Source organism: Chroicocephalus ridibundus, chromosome 3 (genome assembly GCF_963924245.1).
Source record: "Chroicocephalus ridibundus chromosome 3, bChrRid1.1, whole genome shotgun sequence".
NCBI classification, from domain to species: Eukaryota; Metazoa; Chordata; class Aves; order Charadriiformes; family Laridae; genus Chroicocephalus; species Chroicocephalus ridibundus.
In genome coordinates this window covers 25,506,107-25,530,540 of record NC_086286.1, presented here as the reverse complement: position 1 = coordinate 25,530,540, position 24,434 = coordinate 25,506,107, and the positions used below count along the sequence as shown (strand labels likewise).

Genomic DNA, 24,434 nt, shown 5'->3' with positions numbered 1-24,434 from the left:
AAAATAAAAAATCAGTAAGGCAATATCTGTTAAACAGAACATAATATGTCCTCCAGCAAAACAACGTATATGAAAACATGTACAACACATCCTAGTACAGACACTAATATGACTGCAGTCAAATAAAATGTAACTTTTCTAAAATCCTGTGCCCTCCAGCATTATCAGACTTCAATAAACTGCTGTGTGTCTGACAGAATGTTGCTATTTTGTGGCTTTGAACCATACTGCACCTTAATAAAATAGTCCATTAATAGGAATCATCTTCCTATGCCTTACAGGCTGTTTGAGTCTCTCAACACGGAGTAGATTGCAATATGTAGATATAAGCCATAATTACCTTATCCTCTTCTTTTCTCCCCAATTCTTATTTATTTATTTATTTATTCACTCATTGATGATGAAACATGTCATCTGAAACCCTTACAACTAAAAAACAGTATTTCCCAATATGAGCTTTTGGGTTTTCTTTCACATAAAAATAAGTGGAATTCTCTTCTTATAGCACATGATCACTTATTTATGACCGCAGTTCTTCAGACAATCCGATCTCAAGAGAATAGCATTTATATAGGGATTTCTTTTTTCCAAACAAAATTTACATGGAAATGAATTTTGAAAAGGTCTTTTAACTGTGGACTTCTTTCTAGGTGCTGTCGAGAAAATTATACGCTTGAGCAATCAAATAATTATTTGTACATTTACTCCCGTGTCAATGGACTGGCACGCTGCAGACACAGTAAACCATACAGAACAGTTAGTAGAATCGTCCTAAAAATTGTAACCTCAGAACCTACAGTCAGTGCAACTTGTATTAGCCAGAAGGTTGCCTCTTAACAGCTAGACAGCAAATGCAGTTGGCAGCACAGCACAGAAGTTAGCACAGAGCTGCTCCTTTGTTTTCTTTCGACATGGAGCACTTCTGCTCCTTACTTAACCACGTTCTAAATCAGGTTATCTTAGCAGCAAAGAAAGAAAGGGTTCCTCTAGAAGGATCTTTTGTTTACCTAGGTACTTTAGTTACTAGCTAACAAAAAACTTTACGAAATGTATATTACTAGTCTCAGGACACCTAATTTGTATTACATTCATAATGTTAACATAAATATGTACATGCTAGAAAAAAATTATGACTTTTCTTAAGTCATAAACAAATTCTTTCTGACTTCTACGTGAATACATGATGCTTTGTTTTGTTCAGTTTTGAATGGCCTTTACTCAATCACCCTTGGGAGTATTAGGTCAGGTTCTGAAGTTACAATTCACAATGCATAAACAATATGTAACCGAAAATTAACACGAGGCAGGGCAGAAGGCGTTCTTCTTTCCTCACTGTATTTTGAGGTTTTGTAACTTTATATTCTTTGTTCTGTCAAACAGCATTCTGCTGTTCCAGCACGCTTTCTCATTCAGCATGTTTTAGACTACCAATGTAGCTGAATTTTGTCATTTCCTGTTGAGGAATTTAGAGTCTCCGTAGGTCCTATTATATTATTTTGCTGTCCACCTTGTCACTGGTAATATAATCCAATCTTTGAATTTAATTAACCTACTGTTCTTTCTTCCAGATCATTAGTTAAGATGTCAAGACTCTGCTTTACACCTCTTCTCTGCTTCCCATCTTTTGGATATTTTTTTATGACTGGCACACACTCCAGGCTGAGTTTTTCTTCATTTACAATTGGGTCCAAAGCAACTTACAAGATTACCTGGTCTCTCTGTATTTCCAAGTAATTTAAAAGCATTCTTAAAGATATCAAATCAAGTGCTATCATGCTGTCCTCAGAAGATCACATTTAGCAACAACTCTTGACACTTGGAAAGAATAGCCTCTGTCCTGTCCTTTTTACTGCATCCTGAGCTTGAGACACCAGAGGCAGTAAACGCTGAACGCACCTGCATGAAAGGAGGCCAAATACATGTTCCTCACACATTGTTGGTCCCAATTTGTGTGCCCCTTGGGATCGTGTCTCCTGTGTGATCTGTCCAGCCCAATTTCTCCTCTTCTTTTCATGGATTTCATTTGTCATCCCTGTACTCTTTCCTTCTTTTCAGTGATGTACACCACCAAAATTTCACCCAAGCACAGTCGTTCCATCTTTCAGATAAAGAAACTTGCACCTCTTTGGCATTATCCAGGCTCAAGTGCTTGAGCAGCCATTTTACTTTCCATGCGGTGTTTCCAGTTTTAAGAAACGCCCCTTCTCTTGTGAATCCTCAGTAGAAACAGCTGCTCTGCATATTTCACACAGATACTGGGAGGGCCATTTTATTACTAACTTTAAAGCATTCTGGTTGGAGCATTATTTATAAGATTGTATTATTACTGGTGTCTCTCCTTTTCCTCCTTAATTCCCTCAAGAAAATCCCTGGCTGAACACTCAGGTATGTTACAATAGTTTCAGCAGCTACCTTTCCTTGTTAAAAATGATTTAAGATCTTCAATATTTTTCAGTACCCTATAGGCAGCTTCCAAAAAGGGGCCCAGTCAGCTCTAAAACACATTCAGACTCTCATCTGGCATTACCGATTGATATAGTTGGTGCTATTATTATGTAGCTCCATAACATCCTCTGCAGTCAGCTGTAAATTGTTAAATAACACTTTTTTGGCAGTCCTGTAAAGATAGTTAGTTTCTATTTGCATTGATATTCAGACCAGAATAATGATTCTGCATTATCAATCCATAAAATAAAATGCATTCAAGTAATGCTAAAATTATGTCATTGACAAGGAAGAAAAGCAGATGGATTGAAAGTTATAGTGGCAAAAGGTTATTATTATCTCATCCTCTTAGATCTAAAAGCGACAGTCCCAACTGGATGGTGTTACTATGTACACAAGAGGAGAAGCCTCGTAGCAATCAGATACAGTGATACCAACATTTTAGCCAGGTTGTAGATCTCACCCTCGTAGAGAGGGTTGAATGCTTGACATACGCTTGCTAACCAGGAGATCTTTACTATCTGTGGAGACAATACAAAATGTTCATCCTTAGCTATCATGGGAGCCCTTAAAAACATTGGTAGACTGAGTTATGTACAACTCAAACCTGTGGTTATCCTCCCGTCCAAGCACACAGAGGGATTGTGACCCAGGAGCACAGGGACTGGGAAGGGCTGGGCATAAAGAAAGGCTTATAACGACACCTGAGAAAGGCCCAGTCAGCCATGACACTAGCACAGAGTAACTAGCTATCAAATCTGGCAGCAAGATTACACAATATTTTAACAATTTTTTAAAAATACTCCAAACTTAGTGATGCAGCTCTCTTTTAATTAAAATCGTGTCGTCCCTGATCCCTCTGCTTGCTGAAGACTTTGCTGAAGGATATTATCTGGCCTTATGGACACATGCCAGTTGAGCTAGGACTGATTTACTCAAATAAACAGATGTGCTAGGCAGCCATGTTTATCCTTCTTGTCAAACGCTTGCTGCCAGAGCCACTTTGTGAAATAGCAATTCACAAAACACTCTAAGGAATTCCTATTAGCTGCAGGAGTTCATTAAAAATTTCTGCCTGTGGAGCGAACACCAGAGTAATGATTGACCCATCATGTTCTCATGTGAGAAGTACTATTTTAAATTAGCAAGGCTCATACTTTTTTACTTAAATTATCTCTGAATCTACATAGACACCCTTTTTTGCTAAGTATACTTACTCACCCATTTCTTTTCTCAAACTGCTGTTCTCTTTTGCTAACTGGTAGAGCCTTAGATCTAAAATCCATGAGCAGAAATTATTGTTATTCTGTTACAAATCACTATATATTATCTTACTAAAATGCATTTAATTTCCTATCTTTCAGGTGTGTTACAACACACACTATACATGAAGTGTTATCTTCTTAAAGGTTCTCTAAGCCTGAAAGAACTTAAAAAGCATTTGCGCAATATTGCTAGCATTAATAGTAAATGTTACATAAATAATGACGGAATATCCTTCACCAATGTCAAAATGTGTTAGTTTGCTCTCCTGAAAACGGCGATTTTGAGGCTAGCTATCAAGCCATCATTTTGCTCCTCCTATCCTTAAAGAGAAGAGTCCTGCTAGTGTTTTTAACAAATGGCACCTGTTAATTGTGGTGAGTAAAGGGATAAGCCTGTACCTCCTAGTAATGTCAGAGTTACATTTGGTTAGTTCATTAACACAGATTTATACAGCTTGTTGCTACTGAAAATAAAAAGTGCTGAAGCTGTATTAACACCATCAGTCAGGACCCTTTTAACCACTGATGTTCATACTCCTGAGCCGTTGTGTATGGAAATTATTAGCCTTTATGCCACTATTTTAATTACATTTTTACTGTACCTGTCTCATTATTTTCAATGTTCACCTCAGGATGCCAGTAACAACAGAAAGACAGTTCAGTAGCTACACGGCTAACGCAGGAATGCCTTCCCCATCAGTACGTACTGAGATTACGCTCCCTGACGGGTGAAGCTAGTGCACGTTCCCTTGCTAATTGAAGTACAGCTCTGCAGATCTCATGAGCTGTGCTCTGTAAGCTGATGTCTGTTTTGAGATTTCAAATATGGATAGAGTTATGCATCACTCCTTACTGAAAACAGCTAGGAAAAGACTGTCAATTTTGGCAGCTTGGAAACACCCAAGCAGCACGGGTTACTGTTAAAGGTACAGAGGACACAGGGACCCTCCTGGCAGCTAACAAAATTCATCATGAGAGTGTATTCTCAGCTTTTCTGCAAAACTACACACAAAAACCCCTTTCTAAATTCTTTCTGCTCTCAAGAATTATAAATCTACCCAAGTCTGATTACAAACACCAAGGTAAGGATACCAGGCACAGCACTATGTTAGCTTTAGTTAAAATAACAAAGATTTCTGACTTTGAAGCAAAAAACTGGATTAACGACTAGAAACAAGAAGTAGGGATCTGATGCAAAGATTATTTAGGGTAGTAGGAATCTTTTTTGGTCTTCATTAGGCTTAATATCAGGCGTACATGAGCCCATGAATGTGCATGTACACATGTCCCTTGTAGTGAAAAGGTCGTTTGCTCTTTTAGAGATTCCCAAGACAGCTCTGAGCAGGCTGGTTAATTTACACAGCACAGTGCTATGCAGAGGTACTAACCTGGATCCCAAAGGCAGCGCACACATACTGGTGCAACCCTGCACCCAGGCTATTTATCACTGCCTTTCTGACATAACCACACTACTTAGCTGGATGCAACTCATCCAATGCTAGATGAAGAGTCTCCTTATCCCTCTCTGCTGTGCAATGAAAACACACCCTTGTATTTCTATTACTGAAAAGCTTTGGTTTCCATGGATGGAGGGAATTATATTTTGGTGATCTCTTATGTAGATAAGAAATGATAACTAACTAGTCCCTCTTTTTCTGCAGCGCCTTACAATTGCAAGTTGATGATGCCAAATTTAATCCATAAATCCAGAAGGAAATATTAATAAACAACCTAAAACATACCTCCAAATTATTTTTGTATAAAAGGCCTAGTTTTCCTTTTATTTTATACTCCTGAATTCAAGGAAATTGTAAGAGGGAAATTAGGCCCATTGTGCCTTGTATACAAGATGCAATGAATCACTTGAGCAAAAGTGGGAACTTCACAACCTATTTGTTTATCGTAACTATCTATATGCAACCTGCCTGCTTTTTCTGACCAGCGTATCATCAAACAAACAAAAAACCTGTTTATTATTGTGGATCTGAACGTTACTTAAGCTGCTCAGCATTTAACTCTCAGTGGCATCTCTTTGCATTTCTCTTTAGAACAAGCGTATGCTGGTCAGTGTTGCTTTTCTTCAACTGTAGAATCTAAAGACCACATATACTAGCATTAAATGCTTCAGCATTATAGCTGGCATAGATTGGCATTGAATTCTATAAAAGTGGGACAGAGGGCTGGCACATAAGGTCTTACGTTCTCCCTGTCCCAGACTCTAGTTTAAGAGGAACACGGATGCGCCAAGACCTCTAACAGATATTTTGGATGGCTGCTGGGTGTACACGTAGCAAACCAGGCAAAGCAGCAGGAGGGGGATTTCAATCAATTCACCCACAAAAATTACTCCTACTTCATTTTATGTATGAGTGCTTCAGTTTCCTGTGGACCTTCCAGTCATTTATTATATGACCATTACTTAACCAAACAGCACCCACTCCTAATGACAGCCTCTGAGAATACAGAGAGACCATTATAAGAAAATAATAAAAAATTAATTAGAAAAAAATAGAAAGTCAGGAAGCTATAAAGGGACAGCCTCCAAGCTCAAAGTTACCATAAACACACGAAGGATAAAAAAAAAACCAAAAACGGAGGAAAAAAACTTCTAAAATCAATATAATACACATTTGACTCATACACATGCCAAGATCTATTAAAAAGTCTACCAGGCCAAAAACTTGAAATAAGTAAATTTACCTTTTAGAACAAAGGATTGCCCATAATTCACTTGCAAGATTTCAGAAATATATATGTTTAGTATAATATTGCTTTCAACAGAACTCAAAAGCTAAAGCTACATTGGCTGGAGTAATTTATATTTTGATTTGAACCCCTCAAATAACTCACTTCCTTAATTACTGTCTTGTCTGACAGGGAATCTTGTGAATACATATTGTTTGCTTTAGTCATGGAAGATGTGATGATGCCTTTGACAAATAGGGACGCTATTTCATTACATTAAATCTTACTCTCAAACTAAGAGTTTTCTACCTCATTTGTCAATAAAAACCATTACAGGCTCCCGCGACGCTATTGATCCTACTCCTAAACAGGAACTCATATGAAGATTAACCTGAAAATAGCCATAATTTAAAAATACATCTGACAAACCACAATGGATCCCATTCAGAGCTGCTCATCATTGTCATGTAACAGCCACCCACTTGTAGATGCATCTAAATAGATTTTCCGTACTGGAGAATCTGGTCATTAAGCATTTAGCCAAGGAAGAAGTCGAGGGCGGAGGCAAAACAGCAAGTCATGTTAATAACCACTGTTGGCCATGTAGGGTTTGAGAAATGATGCCTCACACAGAGAGCAGCTTTATAGTTTTACTAATGTTTTTGAAATTCTGCGTACACCTAGAAAATTTCCTATGGCCGTTAAGTGGTCCAATACAATCACTTGATGCCAAAGGAGTCATATGAACAACTATCATACGCTCCACAGACACCTGAATACTTGAGCAAACAAAAAAATCTCCTCTAGTAGTTTACAGTGTGTGATCTATGGCACACAGCTAAGCAAAACTGATTGTTCCAAGTGGGATACAAAAATACATACAGGGATCTATATACTTATATACCCACCACGTAATTTGTCACAATGGGATTGATCAGTGGATTCAAGGGGTTGGAACTGAGATACCTCACACTTCCATTACACATGGCTTGTGAGATATACTTTGGATCAGATACAGCCTGATTCCTTGGGATGAACATCTGCACTATGCATGTGGAGCAAAGTTTTCTGACAAGAAGAAACTTCAGCTGCATATTTGTGAAATGAGTTGGTCCACAGACTGGTTGGGAGCCTGAAGTCCCCATCCAGAGCTGGACTGTATTTGAAGGGGTTTTGAAACACAGGTTCTGTCTTAGCTTCCTGTGCAAGGGATTTAATTCACGTGTATTAAAACCACTTCTACCTTGAACCAGCATGTAGTAAATGAAATCAATCTGGAGATTCACTTCAGAACTGTGCTATTGCTCCAAACTGAAGTGTTAAAGCAAGATACATTCATAAATGCTAACGGATTCATTTCTTCTGAAAAGAGAAATAAAGTCAACAATCACAGACTTAAGACAACAGAATCACTTGTTATCAGATGACTCACATGCACTGTTGGAGATTTTTGCACAGCTATCCCTGTACTGAGCTCAAACATCCATATTCGATTTTCAAAGTTTCAAGATGCGTATCACAGCCTTGATTTTAAAATATCAAAAGATGCAGAACCCTCCACTTCTCTTCCTCCAATAACCGAAGAGGTTTGGTTTACAGACTTATTCCTAAAAGTGTAATTTTTCATTACATCGCTAACTTAAGAATATACATATACCTTCAATTCTGGATGATAACACACTTCTCCACAGATATTTTCATGCTTGTTACATTCTAATGATATGCACATTCTATTACTTTTGCTGCTTCTTGGAGTCTTTGATGCGGTACACCTCTGCCACGCTTTACGTAAGAGTTCATATCCCAGGATAATGCCATTTGGCTGTCCTGGTGATGCCCAGTTGATTTGAAGAGATCTACAATAAGCAGAAAAATTAACATCTGTTAAACCATTTAAAGTATTTATGCTTCTGTGGATACTTACATTAAAGGATTAGCACACAGTAGTTCCATTTCATACTAGTTCACATGGAGTGAAATATTTTCAACTGTCCAAAATGTTCCTCTGGATTTCACAGCTGCTTTAATAACCAAAGGGTGTAAAAGTTTGAAAAAAGTGTCAATATATGATAATACTCTGGGAAAATAAATTGCACATGCAATCCAAGTCCTTAAAGGTTGCTATTTAAAAGACATCTCGTTCATACTTCTGGAAACTTACGTGTAATAAACTTTTGAGCATTTTACTCGTTTCATTTCAGTGGTAGGAGAAAGGATTCAATATGCCTTCCTGGTCCTCTAGCAAAGGTGTACTTGAACTATTTTTGTGGCTGGCGCGACTGTTCCATTCTCAGATAGGAAGCTGGTGGAGGACAGGCAGTCAGGAGGCAAAAGACCACCCTTTGCCTTCTGAGCTGTAGCCAGTGCAGCTTACTCACCTCATGCTCAGTCACCATTTAGAATAGATTTGTATTCATCTGGTCTTTTCTCTTTCAAAAAAATCATACAAAAAGTATGTTGCTCTGAACTGTATTCTTCATCAAAGAATTAAAAGAAAGTAAGAACTCATCAGAGTATCAGTAAACACTTCTGGGTTTAAATATTTTCATTGACATAAAATCAGAAGTACAAAATGCAAGTGTTTTTCAAAAGTAAGACTCAAGACTTCTGATTTTGAGTGCAAAAGTATAACTGCAGCAGCCCACAAAAGACTGTTGGTGATTTCAGGTTTGATATCAGACCATCATTAGTTTAAGGCAGAAGGTATCTTAAAGGAAAAATTATGTTAAACTGTAGCATGCCTGTCACTACTAAAAATGTGCAGGTGTTGGCTCTAAAATCTCACTTAGTATTACAATTTAAAAAAAAAAATATGTCCAATGGGACATTTCAGACAGAAATTTGCTCTGCCTTTTATAATGTACACATTTTACATGGGAATTTCAAATGAAAACGTCATTTTTTTGCATAATCATTCTGGAATGCTGCATAAGACAAATTTTTTTCATGATGACTTTCTTTGGGTGAAGAAGGAGAGCCCAATGCTACATGGAGGACTGACAACATTGCACAGTATACACTTAGACTCCAAATACCTCTTTTTAATCTCCATGTCCCAATTACACAGCCACTGTCAGAATGCCAGTGACATCATAAATTAGCATTAATTTAAAGTGAAAATCTTACTGTGAAACAGCAGCTGCTGAGATAAACTTTGACATCTTACCAGAATAAAAATAACTGAACTATTATTTCACTTCCTTGAGGTATAAACAGAGGAATACACACAGCAATAAGCCTTTGCAGAACAGGAATTAATGTCACCTATGAAGGAATAACTTCACAGGTGACTTGTAGAGTCACCATTATCATTCCAAGGTCTTCATCTGAACCAGATTTAATTCCATATTCTGTACACGGCTATTTTTTATTCACTACATATTCTCCCACATGCACATGAACACACACGCACGTCTACATTTAATGACGTTACAGGACCTAACTTAAAAAAAATAAAAGCAGGAAAATATATTGTATAAGCTTCAGAAAAAAAGACAAAAAGAAAAGGAAAAGAAGGGTAGTACTTCAACCTGTATAAATGCCATTGTAACTCTCTCCAGGTCTTTGCACAGTATAGATCACAGGAGCAAAAAAAGCATTTCAAGTCATATTTTTGAATTATTTGCTTTCTTCAAGTTTCAATCAGACCCTTGAGGGTATATTTTCAAAGTATCGTGCCGGTTTTTGCAGTTTTGCAAGGCATATTTCTCTCTAAAATAATTTCAAATTAGGCCTAAGAATTGATGCTATGATCTGAACAGTTTGCCTTTTCTTCAGAGTTCGGCATGTATTTCTTTCCTTTAACAGGCAATTACTTTATTATTATTCAATTTATAGATAGAGATTTGGGGTGGACACAGCCTGGTATTGTATAAAGCTGCAGCTGCACGAAGAAATCACATGGCTTGGGAATTCACTGACCGGTGCCACTGAAAGGGTAAAACTCTGTATGATCTCCCAATAAAACCGCAGCTGTACCCACTCACAAATAAGAAGACTCCTTCACAATTTTATGAACGTTTCAGTTATGTCTACACCTTCTGATGTTTCCCACCCATGACAAATTGCGGCGGTTTCAGAACATCACAGCAGGAACACTGCATGGCTCAGTTGATAGAAATCAGCAGGGTTTCCTTGGGACTGCAGAGGCTTTTTGACACGCCCCCATCTGAAGAAATGCCTCAGACTGAGCTGAGAACCTTCTTGAGCAGGTGCAGATTTAGTGGACATGATGGGTGCTTTAGCTTGCAGCCAGCTGTATCACATATGGCACATTTGATATAGCTGCCGAAACATGGGGACGGAGCCTGCCCGCCCTTTTCCTTCTCCTCGTCCCCAGTTACTCCCTCTCAGGTAAACCGGAGGTGTGTGTATGCTGGTAAGCGCCCACAGCCCAAACTACAGAAGCAGACTTGCAAATTCTGGGCGCAGGTGGATGTACAACACATAGCATGTGGCATTTAGTCCTTGCCTACCCAGAGAAAAAACACTTCGAGCATGTGCAATTTATGACAGTTCAAATGCTGGGTGACTTCTGTCAACGTGGTGAAAATACTGAAGTAGAGACAAGGCAGCCTAACCAGGTTCACAGAAAAGAACTCCTTCAGACTACAAGGTCCACGAGGCACTGCAACACTTCCAGGAGATAAAGAAAAAAATCAAACTGATCCACAAAGGTGTATTTGCTTTTGGTGCAACAGAGCACACTGAAATCCTTTGGCTCAAGCATGTGAAGACAATTCATTCTGACATGTCCAGGTAGAAATATTACTTTTTTTAAATCCATGAAAAATAACAGTATTTCAGAGTTTTGAGCTCACATCAGAAACATTTTAGTAAATCAGACTTTGGAAAGGAAATTCTGTTTTTTGTCTACTTCAAGTATCAGCAGCTTCAAGTGTCCATGAGTCATGAGAAGAACTGATTTTTTTTTTTTCTCAACACAGTAGTAAAGGTTTAACCATGGAGATTAAAAATATAATAAGGCCTCACTTTTGAATCTTGAGAATGAATTTTGTGCTAGTCTCATCACATACAAGTGTTAAATTTAAAAAAAAATCACATTAAATCTAAGATTCAATGACTTTACTTTCAGGAATCAGAATTAAAAAAAATCACAGAAAAATCACAAGATTCACTTGACATTCTTAAGGTAGGGAACACTGCTATTATTAATGACCAGGGGATAAAATAATTTCCTCATCACGAGACCACACATACTGAGCAACTGCTTTGGCAATATTGCAAAAGAGTTAACTACCTGCTGTATCGTGGACTGCAGTGCTAACATAAATAGAGAGGCAGTATGACACCGTACGGGGAGTCTGATAAATAGCATTATGCTTCTGTTGTTGCTACAAACTACTTAGATAAATCTTTCTATGCTTTGTTTTTTCCCATTACTGATGTAGGGAGAGCGGCCAGGTTTCCTGCATGGGAACACTGTCTTAAACATGTTAGGGAAAGTACTATAAAAGTAAGCATACATGAGAAACCTTTGTGTTTTGCCTGTCCTCTGGATATTTCTGGTTAGCTTGTCATAGGTTGGCTGGATGTGACTCCACAACAATCTTCCCCAGCGTCGAATCTTTACTTACATAGTTATGAATCTCGTTATTTTTTTTAACCTCTGCCCATTTTTCCAGTATGGAAAATCAGACTTACTGGTCTTTAGTTCCCCAGTTCCCCACAGAGAAGTCTGCACTACATTGTCTCATCTTCTATCTCTCCTGTACCAAGACCAATTTAAAGGATATTTTACACAGCATAGTAGTTCGACACTTTCATATTTGAGCTTCTTTAGAACTCCTGAGCAAATACCATCATCCCAACAATTTATTGCTATATGTTTTATCCATTTGTTCTAAAATCTCACTAACACATTAATTTGAAATAATTACTCCACCTCATTCACCCATGAACAGCATCTGATACAGAAGCCTTCCTACGCCCCATGATACTGAACATCAAACCAAGGAATTCACCTAGGTTTTCTCCCATGGCCTTATATTATTTGTGTTTTCTATTATACCCTCACCAGGGTTTCTTGTTCCCCACAAGGTACATAAAGGGCCCTGTCTTTCTTCATGAAGCTGTGAAGGATTTTCCCTGGTTTATGCCACGTGGTGTTTTCAGAGCCATCAACCTTTTAATTAAGCACTGAATTGCTGGCAGGGTTCATCTGGATTGTGCCTCAGTTTTCTGAAAGTAACAAAGCTGCTACTGAGCATTATTAGAAAAAAACCTAAAACATGCTGTATTACAAGGAAAAAGAGAAAGAATAATTTATTTTAAAGGGGAATGAATTATTTTCCAACACACCACAAGAATTTAATCCATTACACAAACATTAGATCAACATACACATGCATGCAGTACTCCAAGAACTTTCTGAACTGTGTAATAAAATACAATACTTCTCTATAGAGACAAACGCTGAGGTCCTAACTTAAAAAAACAAAGCATATTAGATTTCAATAGGATTTGTTTCTACCTAAATATGGCCAATGCAACTTCTCCACCTCCCCCAAAAGCCCCAAAACACAGACAAGAAACACAACAAACCAGAACCTGACTTAGGACTTCAGGATTGGGTGCCATAATGTTTTCTATTTGAAGTTTGGCATTATAAAATAATCATTCTAGGAGTGCGACCTTTTGTGCCAAGTTTCAGCCTGAAGCTGAGTTATTAACTGTAAGGGGTGGAAAAGTAAGGTATTTATAATGGCTCCGGTGGTATAACCTTCATTAGAACGGTGTGGATGGAGCTGCTATCAGAAAGACTTCTAAGAAGTTGGTGGGTGAAATTATAATTTATGTCATGCAGCAGCTTGAGGCAAATTTTAAAACAATTATTTGTGAATGCTACAAAGACATTATCCTACAGCATTCTCATCAATAATACAGCCCCCCAAACAGACTCAGAAGAGGGAAAAACGCCATGATTCCAATTAAAGACCATAAACTGCACGGTCTGTATTATATCTCAGGTATCCCATGAGTCTATACTCTAGAAATGCCTTTTTTCTCTGTTTGATGACAGATATGTATTAAAACGTCCTTTTGTCTACACAAACTGTTTCTTTGCCCAAGCATTTTCTTTTATGGAGGATAAATAAGCAAAATTCATATTCAGCCCAGCACCTGCTGAAGCTGTCAGCTGTAGTGTTTGTCATATTTCAATCAAAGCTGAAGCCAGCCAGTCATTTTTATACTGCACAATCCCTACATACTCCAGGACCAGAATTAATGAATTAGCTATTGATTAAATTCCACTCTAGCAAATCCACCGTGGCAAATAAATGAACTACCCGGGGCACGTGTAGGCCACGGCCAGACATGTCCGGGCAATCGATCAGTAGTTAGTATTCTTTTGGGATACAGGAACAGCTGATGATAATATGACATGTAGGAAAAGGCAGTGTAGAAACAGAGTCTTTCTGGCTGAGCAGATTATAAAGTAGGAAGGCATTTTTGATCCTTTTGCATTCATGTGTTATGACATATTTAGTCTATATGTAATAGCAGAAACATGCATAAGTGTTTGCAGTACAGACAATACAGACAGTACAGACAAAGGCATACATAAGTTAAAGCCAAGGGCAAAAAATGAGATCCTGAATTGAGTTCTTATCATCAAACAAGCTTTGACTATATCTATATGTGTGACAGAAAAATAGCAAGCTTAATTTCACCCTTATACAGAGACAAATGCTGAATTCAAGCAAAATGTAGAAAAGATAAACAGCAAACCGAAGTCCTTAAGAGACTGGAGAAGCAAATCCATTCTGTTGGCCATTTCTGAAGGCTCAGATGTTAGATTTTTGTTATTTAAAAAAAAGATTTTTTTTCTTTCTATAAAATAAATATTGCTAATGAGCATACTCCACCAGAGTGTAATAAAATCACATGAAAAATAACATACACACAGAAGGCTGTTTTATTGTTGGTGTAATTCTGAAAAATACGTTAGCAAACTTAGTTTTAGACTGTCTTTGGAATATATCAACTTCCAAAGAAACACTGTATGTGGCTCCTTCTAAGGACTGCAAATCTGATGCTCCCTTTACAACTAAGAAGTTTGCCCATGCCTGTGGATGTAGTGGATAGGCAGATTGCAAACAGCGGTTCAAGGAGACATAGATATATGCATGCCTTTTAAGATAGCTTACTAATTCTTACTGTTGTGATAGGTGACTTTTTTTTTACCCACAATTATTCTAAGCTTCCATTATCAGCATCGCATTGCTCCCTGAGCATTAATCTTCCTCTTCTTAACTGACAGCACAATGTGATAATTTTCATTCCTCTACACTTCTTCTCTTAACTACTTCCACTTATGCTTTATTTATTACCGCAGCACAGCGATACCCAAATGGGTATGTACAAGCAACCAAGGGTGAGATTTCTTCAGTTGCTCTTTTGGCCCAAAACTCCAAGACTAAAAATAACAACCATGAAAAATGTTTTCAAAGTGTGTACTGAATTCTTTCATGCACCTTATTCAATTGAGAGAACACAACCTTACATTCTGGTCCCCATTTCAGACACAAATCCCTCTGATACATGAAAGCCATCTATAGCATAGTACCTCGAGCCAATTATGTGAATAACGGGTGCTGACAGCTGCTTTGGCTCATCTTCCACAGTTGTAATCTGGGTCCCATTGCTTCTCACACAGGCATACACTGTGCAGGCTTCAATCTGAAGAAGAAGAACACGAGTTTCACATACTCAGCTGCAGAAATTATTCAGCTCTGCTACTTGTTTAGACTTCTCTCTTCACCCGAGATTTTATTCTTTTCTATTTAACAGATTCCACACAGCCAGGAAAATACCGCAGCTTTGAGATAAGTGTATCTACCAGAGATATACCGCGCTGTATCGCATTTTCCCACACCATTTTCAAAAAGAGGCTATATGCAGCCCTCTGGCACTAATTGCTGTTCTCTATTAAATTATCACCAACAGAGTTGCAGTGAATTTGTTTTTCTGTATGTATATGTAGAATCTGTTACACGGCACTGAAAAAAACATACCCTGATTTGGGGCTTTAGGTAAGTTTTCTACCGCTATCATATATTCTGACATAAAAATAAGGATAATTTTTCCTTAGTATTTTCTATTCCTTCATGTCTATTCTGGAAAATTAAAAGTGGAAAATGCAAATAGGAACCATACACTTTTTTATGAAAAAATGCCACACAAACAAAAACTTATTCCTTCAATTCTTGGGATTAAACACAGAGGGAAAGTGAAATAGCTGGTGAAGGATGGCAACATTGCTTCTGTATTGCCAACAGAGAAGTTACTCCAAATAAAAGAGCACAAAAATTTAAAGATATTGCAGGAAGATTACCAGTGAGATGCACATGCATCCAAGATTATATTGTTTCCAGGACAAGAAGAAAAAGAATAAGAGAAAAAAAAAATTAAAACCAGTTTATTTTGGTTTTACCTATCACCTTGATGCAAATATAAGTCCAGTATAAAGACTAGGAAAGCAGAAGAGAAGAATAATTAACATCTCAAGCAACAGAAGGTGGCCTGGGTAAATTAATATAGAGAGTCTATAAGTGAGGCAGTACACTGAATTTGCATTGTTATTGAGAAAAGACAAATGTGTTTCCAAGCAGCATTCAGAAAGTCATATGTGTATTCATGGATGGAGGTTTGCTGTTTCAGAGGGGCTGGAACACAGAAATCTGTTACGGTATGCCTGTCTGTGATGTTTATTTATGGCATGTAGTAACTGGATGCAAATTTTCTGAACAAAGTATACACGGTACTACTAAGTCCTTCTCAGATATATATAATGCAAACCAAACCTGAACAAAATAGACAGGTATAGTTACAAGTAAGTGCCGAACTGCATTTCTTGAATATATTAATACAACTTAAGGAGAGAAAGATTTATTTTTTTTTATTCTGCACACAGTATTTTCCCTTTCATTAGAGATATGAATAGAGAGGCAAAGGTAGAGACAGAGAAAGGGAAAAGCAAAGAAAAAATATTGTACTTATTAACAGCATAGAAACTACTACTGTGATTTCAGAGATCAGCTCTGCTTCCTTCTCAGAAGGGTAAGGACAAAAAAAATGATAAAAGGATGACAAATGCAATATCATTATTTCTCTGTGCTGATATATTATGCATGCCTGATGTTTCTAAAACAATTGCAATTTTCTTTTAATGAGTAGGAGTAGAATCTTTGGCTCTTTGTAATATATGTTGGGGCTTTGCTAATGTTGTATCACGAAGCATTTAGGGGAAAGTAAATGGAGTTTTGATGGTTTGAAAAAAGATAATGGAAATTTGTATTATGAAAAGTGTACACAGAGCTAAAATAGGCTGAAAATAAATTTATGCCTTGTATGTATATGCACACAAACATCAGTGCAAATATATGCCCATGTATGTAAAGAAATTCATGAAACAACATTCCACTTAAAAATACACACATCTTATGCAAAATTAGAGTATATTGCGCAACGCAGAAAAGATATTCTAACCTGTATATCATATACAGTGAACGGAGACAAATCTGCTAAAAGAAAGGACCCCGGCTCGTTCATTCTAGTCTTGTACTGCTTATTATTTACATAGATGGAGTATTCTGTGACAACACCATTTGGGTTTGAAGGCGATGTCCAGATGACACGTACAGCTGTACTGTTGATGATGACAACCTCTGGAGGGAACATGCCCTCAGGCTCTAGAAATAAAGGAAGAAACTGAATAAACTCCAGCTGTCTCTGCAAAAGCACTTGTTTAACCAAATGCAGATTAGTATTTAGGTTTAGCAAAGGGTTCACTGCTTATCTGCCTTCCTCTGATGAAGTTATCACAGTCTGTAGTCTTCTGTAAATTGGCTTATTATACTCTCAGTTAGAAACCATGAGAGCTGACGGTAAAATGCTTTATACCAGCAACATAGTGTCAATCATCAGTAGTATGTGGCCAGTGAGATATGATGATAAATTATTCACCCATCTGCACTGCCAACATACAAACATTATTTTTATGTCTCCCCAATCCTAATCCTTCCAAAAAAATAGAGAAAACCAGAGCATTTTGCTTTTAAAGCAAAACCTGAGACCAAAACACCTTATGTCCGGTGGAACGTGATGTTATCAGCCTCATAGCTGAAGCACTACGAAGCAATATGCAATATTGTCATTATGTAAATGGTTTTGAATGTTGATTACTATAGGTAATGATGAAGTCTAACACTTATTAAAAAAAAAAAAAAACACAACACCTTCCTTAGCGTTAAATTACATAATTATCTAAGCATGTCAGAAATAACCATGCAAAGACCTATTTTTATCATAAGAACCCATCTTTACCAGTTGAAAAATTGTCCTTGCGATTGATTCTATTTTATAAACAAAAGGTGCTGACCTTTGGCATCAGAAAGGAAATGGAATCCTCACTTAAAGTGCTTTGCTAATGACCTGGAACACTTGCTTCTGAGGTAATGATATTATAATGTTTATAATGAGACTTTATAAAGCAAAAAGATTAGAAAGACCATTCTAAATACATTTCCGATTCACAATTATTTTTATTTTATTCCTCCCCCCGCACTTGCCCACTGGCATAGAAATGACTCATAAAGATTTTTCTTTGAGGCTGAACTTACACCTAGAGTTTCTGGTGACTCAGGAAAGGTCCTGTGTATGACTGTCATGTCAAAAGCATGAATCGCTTCACAGAGCAAATCTTTTAAAAAACCCCTTAATTGTTTCTAAATTCCACCATTTATTGATATGAACTCAGTTCCAAACTTAGTGCACAGCTAGGAGTATGCAGGAGAAGATAAGAACAAACTGGGTTAATATCTGCTATTAGAGCTTTTGCTTCTGTCTCAGTGGGACCGTTTATTGATCTACCACATGATGACAACCAGCACTTAAGCATTTTAGCGTTTTAGCCCTTTTTCCTTTTATACCGGAAATTTTATAATGGAAGGATGACTGATCTCAACCCTAACAAAAATCAATCAATTTCATTCTCAGATTTTAAGGCAAGCCGCATTCACTGCTAACCAACCTCCATCTGAGGTAGTCACGTGCACAACTTCGCTGTTGATGCTGTGGACTCCATTAAAAACTTGAAAAAATATCTGATACTCTGTGTTGGGCTGCAAATCGCCTATGACAATAGAGTTTACATCAGCCTGGATCCTCAGAGATCTTCTATCATCAGTAGAATTCAAGAAGAGGGTGTAATACGCAACATCTCCTTGCAAATCTTGCAGTGCTACGAAAAGAAAGGAAAAACATTGGGAGATCAAGTGGGAAACATTCACTCAGCAAGTTTCTTATCAACAACAATTATTGTGAAGACAAAAGCAAATTTTGTTCACACCCCCTTATTTAAAATGAAACAAAGATTCCATCAAGTGCCTTCAATTTCACCCTTATAAGCAGAGATGCAGACTGCTCTTCCAAACTTGTCAAAATAATTAACAGTTCTCCTATCTAATACTGGAGAAGGATTTCTTTCTCTAGACATCCCCATGATGACAATGGAATCTGCGAAGTAAACAAATTAATGGGTGACACCCGCTGCTAGCAGTAGTGCATGGACCTTGCAGCTTGCCACTGCGAAAGGATGGCTTTCACCCAGACAGGAGGAAGAAGCAAAGCAGCAAATCAGATTGCTCTATGGCACTAGTTGAAGATGGATACCTCAAAGATTTTTTTCCTTATTGCTCCTTCCCTTCAAAAAACATATCCCTACCCCATCCCCATTCCTGTGTTAGTCCCCTAGCCATGAATAAGGGGCAAGTGCCTATATCTTAAATTATAGTTACATCCAACTTTACACAGGTGACCTTTTGGCCATAGTGAAAATTAAAATCTACGGGTTATTATTTTAGAGCAAGTGTGATAGCATCATACACATATGAAGCTGTAATACGCTCAGAAGCATTATATTTACAGGGGAAAAAATCAGCTCCTCACATTTCTTCCTAAAATATGTTTTACCCAGCACTAGCTTCCCCAGTGAAAGGAAGCAAAAAAACCAGTATGATTTTCTGTCTACACAGGGAAGGACATTCATTGGTCTGAGCTGGCAAATAAACAAGGATTTCAGGTAAGCCTTGCTTCTCTATTTTAGGGACTCGGATATAGTCTGTTATCTTATCTGTCCTTTGTCAAACAGTTGAAGTTCAGATCTGATGAAATGCGACTGTGTTTCCAGTAGGCGCCAAGATTAAAAGAATAATTATGACAAAAACTTTAAGCACTGATACATACTGCTTTAGATGACACATTGTACCACTGAACAGGACTCAGCTGACTGGGAAATAGCATTGATAAAAGCCAAAAGCATATTTTCAGATTTAATAGTACACAGTTTTGTCATAGAAATTCTTAATCAAGAGTGATATGTTATTTTTATTTTAAGTGGTACAGATACAAGTCCTAAATCCTTAGCAGTCAGAAACCTTCGGTAGGTTTTCCAGAAAAAGAAAATTAGGAAGGTAACTTACATTAAGGACTACCAAGTTCCCAAAGAAAACATGCAAATAATTAAAAAACTAATATTATGAAAAAATGAAACATGTATACAAAATAATTAACATGCTTATTGCAACGTAAGAAGTAGTAGAATATAAGGTCTTCAAATAACAAATGGCCCTGTCTTCGTGTTTAACCTTTGCATTCACAAACATATATGAAGAAAATTTCTAAGGTATGAATGAAAATAAAACCAGATTGCATTACTCACATCTAGAAGGTCAGGGGGTTAGATTACTAAGGTAATGAAACTTCAGCGAGCTGCTTCAGATCTATTACATTTGTCAGGTTTTATAAGTATGCTTACTTCAGGCATGCAATTATAAAATAGAGAGACTACATTTGGTGCAATTCAGCACCCAGTCCTTATAAAATCATTTGCACGCAAGTCATGAAAAAATTCCCCACTGCTGTATTAGCAAACCAACTAGAGAAATTGGCTAAATTCTTTTTAAGGAGCAGAACAAAAAGAGAGAGAAAGGGAATCCTCTCATCCTGAAGGAGTGTATACGTAAATTTTCCTACAAAAAGATGAAATATACCACAAAGACAAGAGGATTTTGTGTACTACTACTTTATAGATTTCTCATGAGTTTGCATTAACTATTTCTTCACTTTCACTATTCTCATTCTGCAGAAATAGCATACAATAAATACAAACATGACTGAGAAATAGCAAAATGTGCACTTTTTTTTTCCCCCTATTTCTTTCTGTTCCTTTCAAGGACACTTAGGTATATTATAAATCAAGACAAAGACTGTGTTTCCTATGAGAGCAAGGCAGACCAACATAAGTGATGACAGGTTAACATCTAGTTACTGGAATAAATACTAAGCACACTTACTTGGTTTGGACCATTCCACGTCTACAGCAGTATGATTAACAGTACGTGCAATGAGGATACTTCCTTTCTTTGGTAATCCCGCTAATGTAGTAGCTATCACTTCTTCACTTGATGTATATCCTACCTCGTTGTGCACTATGAGCTTGTACTCGTATGTTGTGTACCTAAGACATTTTAAAAATAATTAAATGGAACAAAAAAATGCAGACGTAGAAAACATTTGCTGTAAACCTTCTGCCTGTGCCAAAGTTTTGCTATTTCTTCCCTACCTCTCCAACAAGTGCAGCTGCATGGTTTGCACCAATGAAGACTCTATAAAGAGGTGTCTATTTTTTGGAAATAATTCAGCACCATTAACATGGTAACAAAAATAAAACAGATTATTTCCCTTCTTCATAGTCGTAGCTTCTGAGGTGTTGAGAGATTATAGCTCAATTCAATATGTAATTACAGCAGTGGCAACCTGCCAAAATTTGGATCAGAATTTAATCAAATGAGGCTTTTTTCCTCTTTTGGGAAACCCATTGATTTTAACTTGCAGAGTCTCATTTGTAAAAGTGATTCACCACACAGCCAGGACTCTCCACTATGAAAACATTAAAAAAAAAAAGTGCCTAGGAATGCAAACTCATTTAATAAAGTAATTTTCTTCAGAGCTGTATATATTCAACTTACACAGTTTTATTAAATACTTCATCTGTATTTAGTAAACCAAATGACTGTCACTCCATAATTTCTTCTCTACATCAAATGACATATTAATGTATTTTAAGTGGGATTTCATAATCTCAACATTAATTCCATCATAAAAAGCGCCCCCCCAAAACTGCACAATCACAGAAACACAGGATCATCTTGTTCAAATTCTCAATGAAGCTGCAGCACTTTGGGATAACTGTCTACAAAGTCAATAAAGAAACAGACAGTTAACGCCTAATATTTAGAGATTTCTCTAGAAAACGAAAAATCACTCACATAGTACACTTACCTTTTTTTTTTTAAGGCTTTGCTCTAGGACCCTATATTATGCAACCATGCAGTCTGATTTTCAAAAGAGCTAAGCTTTATCAGTGCCACTAAGAAGAAAACAAACTAATGGGAGCTCACTAGCTACAACTGTAATGATAAGCATGGTAGAAGAACAGTGACAATAGACATAACACATATTTCCCTCTCTGCGCTTTCTGTTGCTTGCAAACACTTAGTATTCTCTTGGACATTGTAGCACAGGTGCAATCAAAGATGAATGGAATCTATTTAACAACGAGAATCTGAGATTCATTATGGTTTAAGAAAGAAATGGACACTTGGGCGGGATTGGGTAAAAGAATAGCTCCGTGATCACTTATTGCAATGGATGAAAATGAGCAATGACTTTTAGCAAGTAGGCAGTGACAAGCCAGAGGCAGGAGCCCTTGGCTTGGTTTGGTGTATACAACAGTCTGGAGCAGAGGTCACATTCTGCTGGTTCACATAATGCTCAGGAGGGATGCTCACAAAACTTGTACTTTTATCAAAGTAGAAGCAATGTAAAGATATATGATCAGCAATGACTGACATGCAGTCCTCATAAAGCACGTCAGCACGCAAGCAGAGAACACACACATCCTAAAGCCATCCAGGAATGTTTTTGCAAGACTTTACCTAAAAAACCCCAATTCAGAATCCACGTTCAATCTTCTCAACACGTGTGTGTTTCCTTGCCTTAAGGGTGGTAGGCTTGACTTCGAGGTTCAGGAACTAAGGCTGATCAAGAGCAAATGCCTTCCTTTATACCACACAGTAAGTCTGTAACTTACTGAAAAACAGAACCCACCCTCCATTTCCCACTTTTAACTATAATGCAGCTGACACAAAGCTGCCCTTAAATCAGATCTGCTGAGAGTGCAATAAATACTCTTCTTGCCTTTGGAGATAGTAAGGCAATTGTTAATTTGCATTTTAAAACCAGGTAAGAAAAACAATGCCGAAACCAAGTTTCAAATGTTTCCCAGCTAGGAATTCTCAAACGTTCATTCTGCCTGTGCTATGACTTTGCCAACACACAAATCTAGAGCATATGTACATAAACTAAATGGTTTGATTGTATGAGCGTATCAATGCTAAAATTTCACAAGATCTTTATTTTTTATTTTTTTTCAGAGCAAAACAATATATGAGTCAAGAATGACAGACTAATAATAAATCCCCTGCATATTAGAATGATTAATACCAAAGATGCTGACAAAAACTATTTCATTACATAATTAATATGTTCACTACATAAAGACACAAGAAATACTTTGAACTATTAAACAGACACTATACAAAATGCCAGCATTTGTTTTTATAGTTTTTGTAATCTCACCTGCTAAGACCCTTATCTTCATAAAACCACTGAGTTCCTGAGTAAATATTGTGCCACAGATTTAAATCTTCAGGGGGATTTGATGCAAGTGGTTGCTGGATTTTACGTCTCAGGAGCTCATATCTAACACAAAAGACAAGCAGAACACCAGGATTATCTCAACTAATGTTATTACACAGAAAAAAAAATCCATTTTTTTTAAAAAGCCACACATTATTTTGTTTTTACAGCTGTAAAGTTTCTGAGATAAACATTCTTTTTAATGTTTCATGATTTAAAACATTCAATTACTTAAAAAAACTACTTTCAAAGTGGAAAATTAAGCACTTCCATTTGAAAGAATGTGTTTATTTAATGATTTACAGATTTTAAACTTGTGGAAACACTATGAAGATCAAGTCCAAATAGCCCAGTAACAGTGTCTCATACAGACTTGACTGATGCCATCTGATGTGCACAGACTGCTACAGAATATGAAATGACAATGTGTTCCTCTCGCAAATGTGCTGAAATATAGAGCATTGCTATTACTATTTTACTGGTAATAGCAACTTCAGTGCGCATTTGTGTTTAACGTGTGTTTGCAAATCACCACTGTGTAAAATACAAGTGTCAAACAGGTGTAGAATGAGTTAACTGTTCCATATTAGACCTTAGCAAGGCACTATTGTACTTGGGTAGACATTTGTGATATGAGCTTGAAAGACCAAACTATTTCATCCTGGTTTAAATTGGTATCCAAAGCTGTATTCCTGTCTCTGTTCCTGCTTCAGCAGGTCAGCTGAAGCTCATCTTTCATCAGGTATGCCATGAGACCGCCTCATTCAGACAACTTGCCTTCCACCCATTCTGCATCACTCTTCATAATCTTTTACACAAAACCTTAATGGAATTTATCAAAGATTAAATCACTTCGTATCTACACAAACTAAAGGGGATAACATATCCATCATTCTACAGATTACACAAAAAACTATACTCTCAATGAAAAAAAATTATACAGAGTTGTTCAAAATCTTCAGGAATATTATTCTTTATTACATTTCACAGGAGTTCTTTAATAGAGCTTTTGTTTCAGTTTGATGGTTCTTTTCTAAGGCACCAGATGTTTGCACACTTCCTACCAGTTATAAAACCACGCTGGAATTGCTTTCAATGGTGACCTGCAGTTTCAATGAAACTATAGTTGCAATAGTGTTCCACTGATACCCAGCAAAGTAGGGCCATGTACAGATATATATTTATTTAAAAACGCAAATAGATTCTCTGAAGCACTGAGCTGCTGTGTAACGTCCTTTCCTTGCCGCCCATTTT

The 24,434-nt window shown here is 37.1% G+C and overlaps 1 protein-coding gene across 1 annotated transcript in view; it reads right to left on the bottom strand.

Moving 5' to 3' along the window:
* USH2A (usherin) overlaps positions 1–24,434 on the bottom strand; it is a 395,028-nt gene that overhangs the window by 93,012 nt on the left and 277,582 nt on the right. The window contains exons 43-48 of the mRNA XM_063328461.1: positions 23,121–23,243; positions 20,774–20,937; positions 18,451–18,660; positions 16,908–17,110; positions 14,986–15,098; positions 8,053–8,251 (exon numbers count right to left, since the gene is read on the bottom strand). Coding sequence (XP_063184531.1) covers positions 8,053–8,251; positions 14,986–15,098; positions 16,908–17,110; positions 18,451–18,660; positions 20,774–20,937; positions 23,121–23,243 — 1,012 coding nt within the window. The remainder of the gene's footprint in view (positions 1–8,052; positions 8,252–14,985; positions 15,099–16,907; positions 17,111–18,450; positions 18,661–20,773; positions 20,938–23,120; positions 23,244–24,434) is intronic.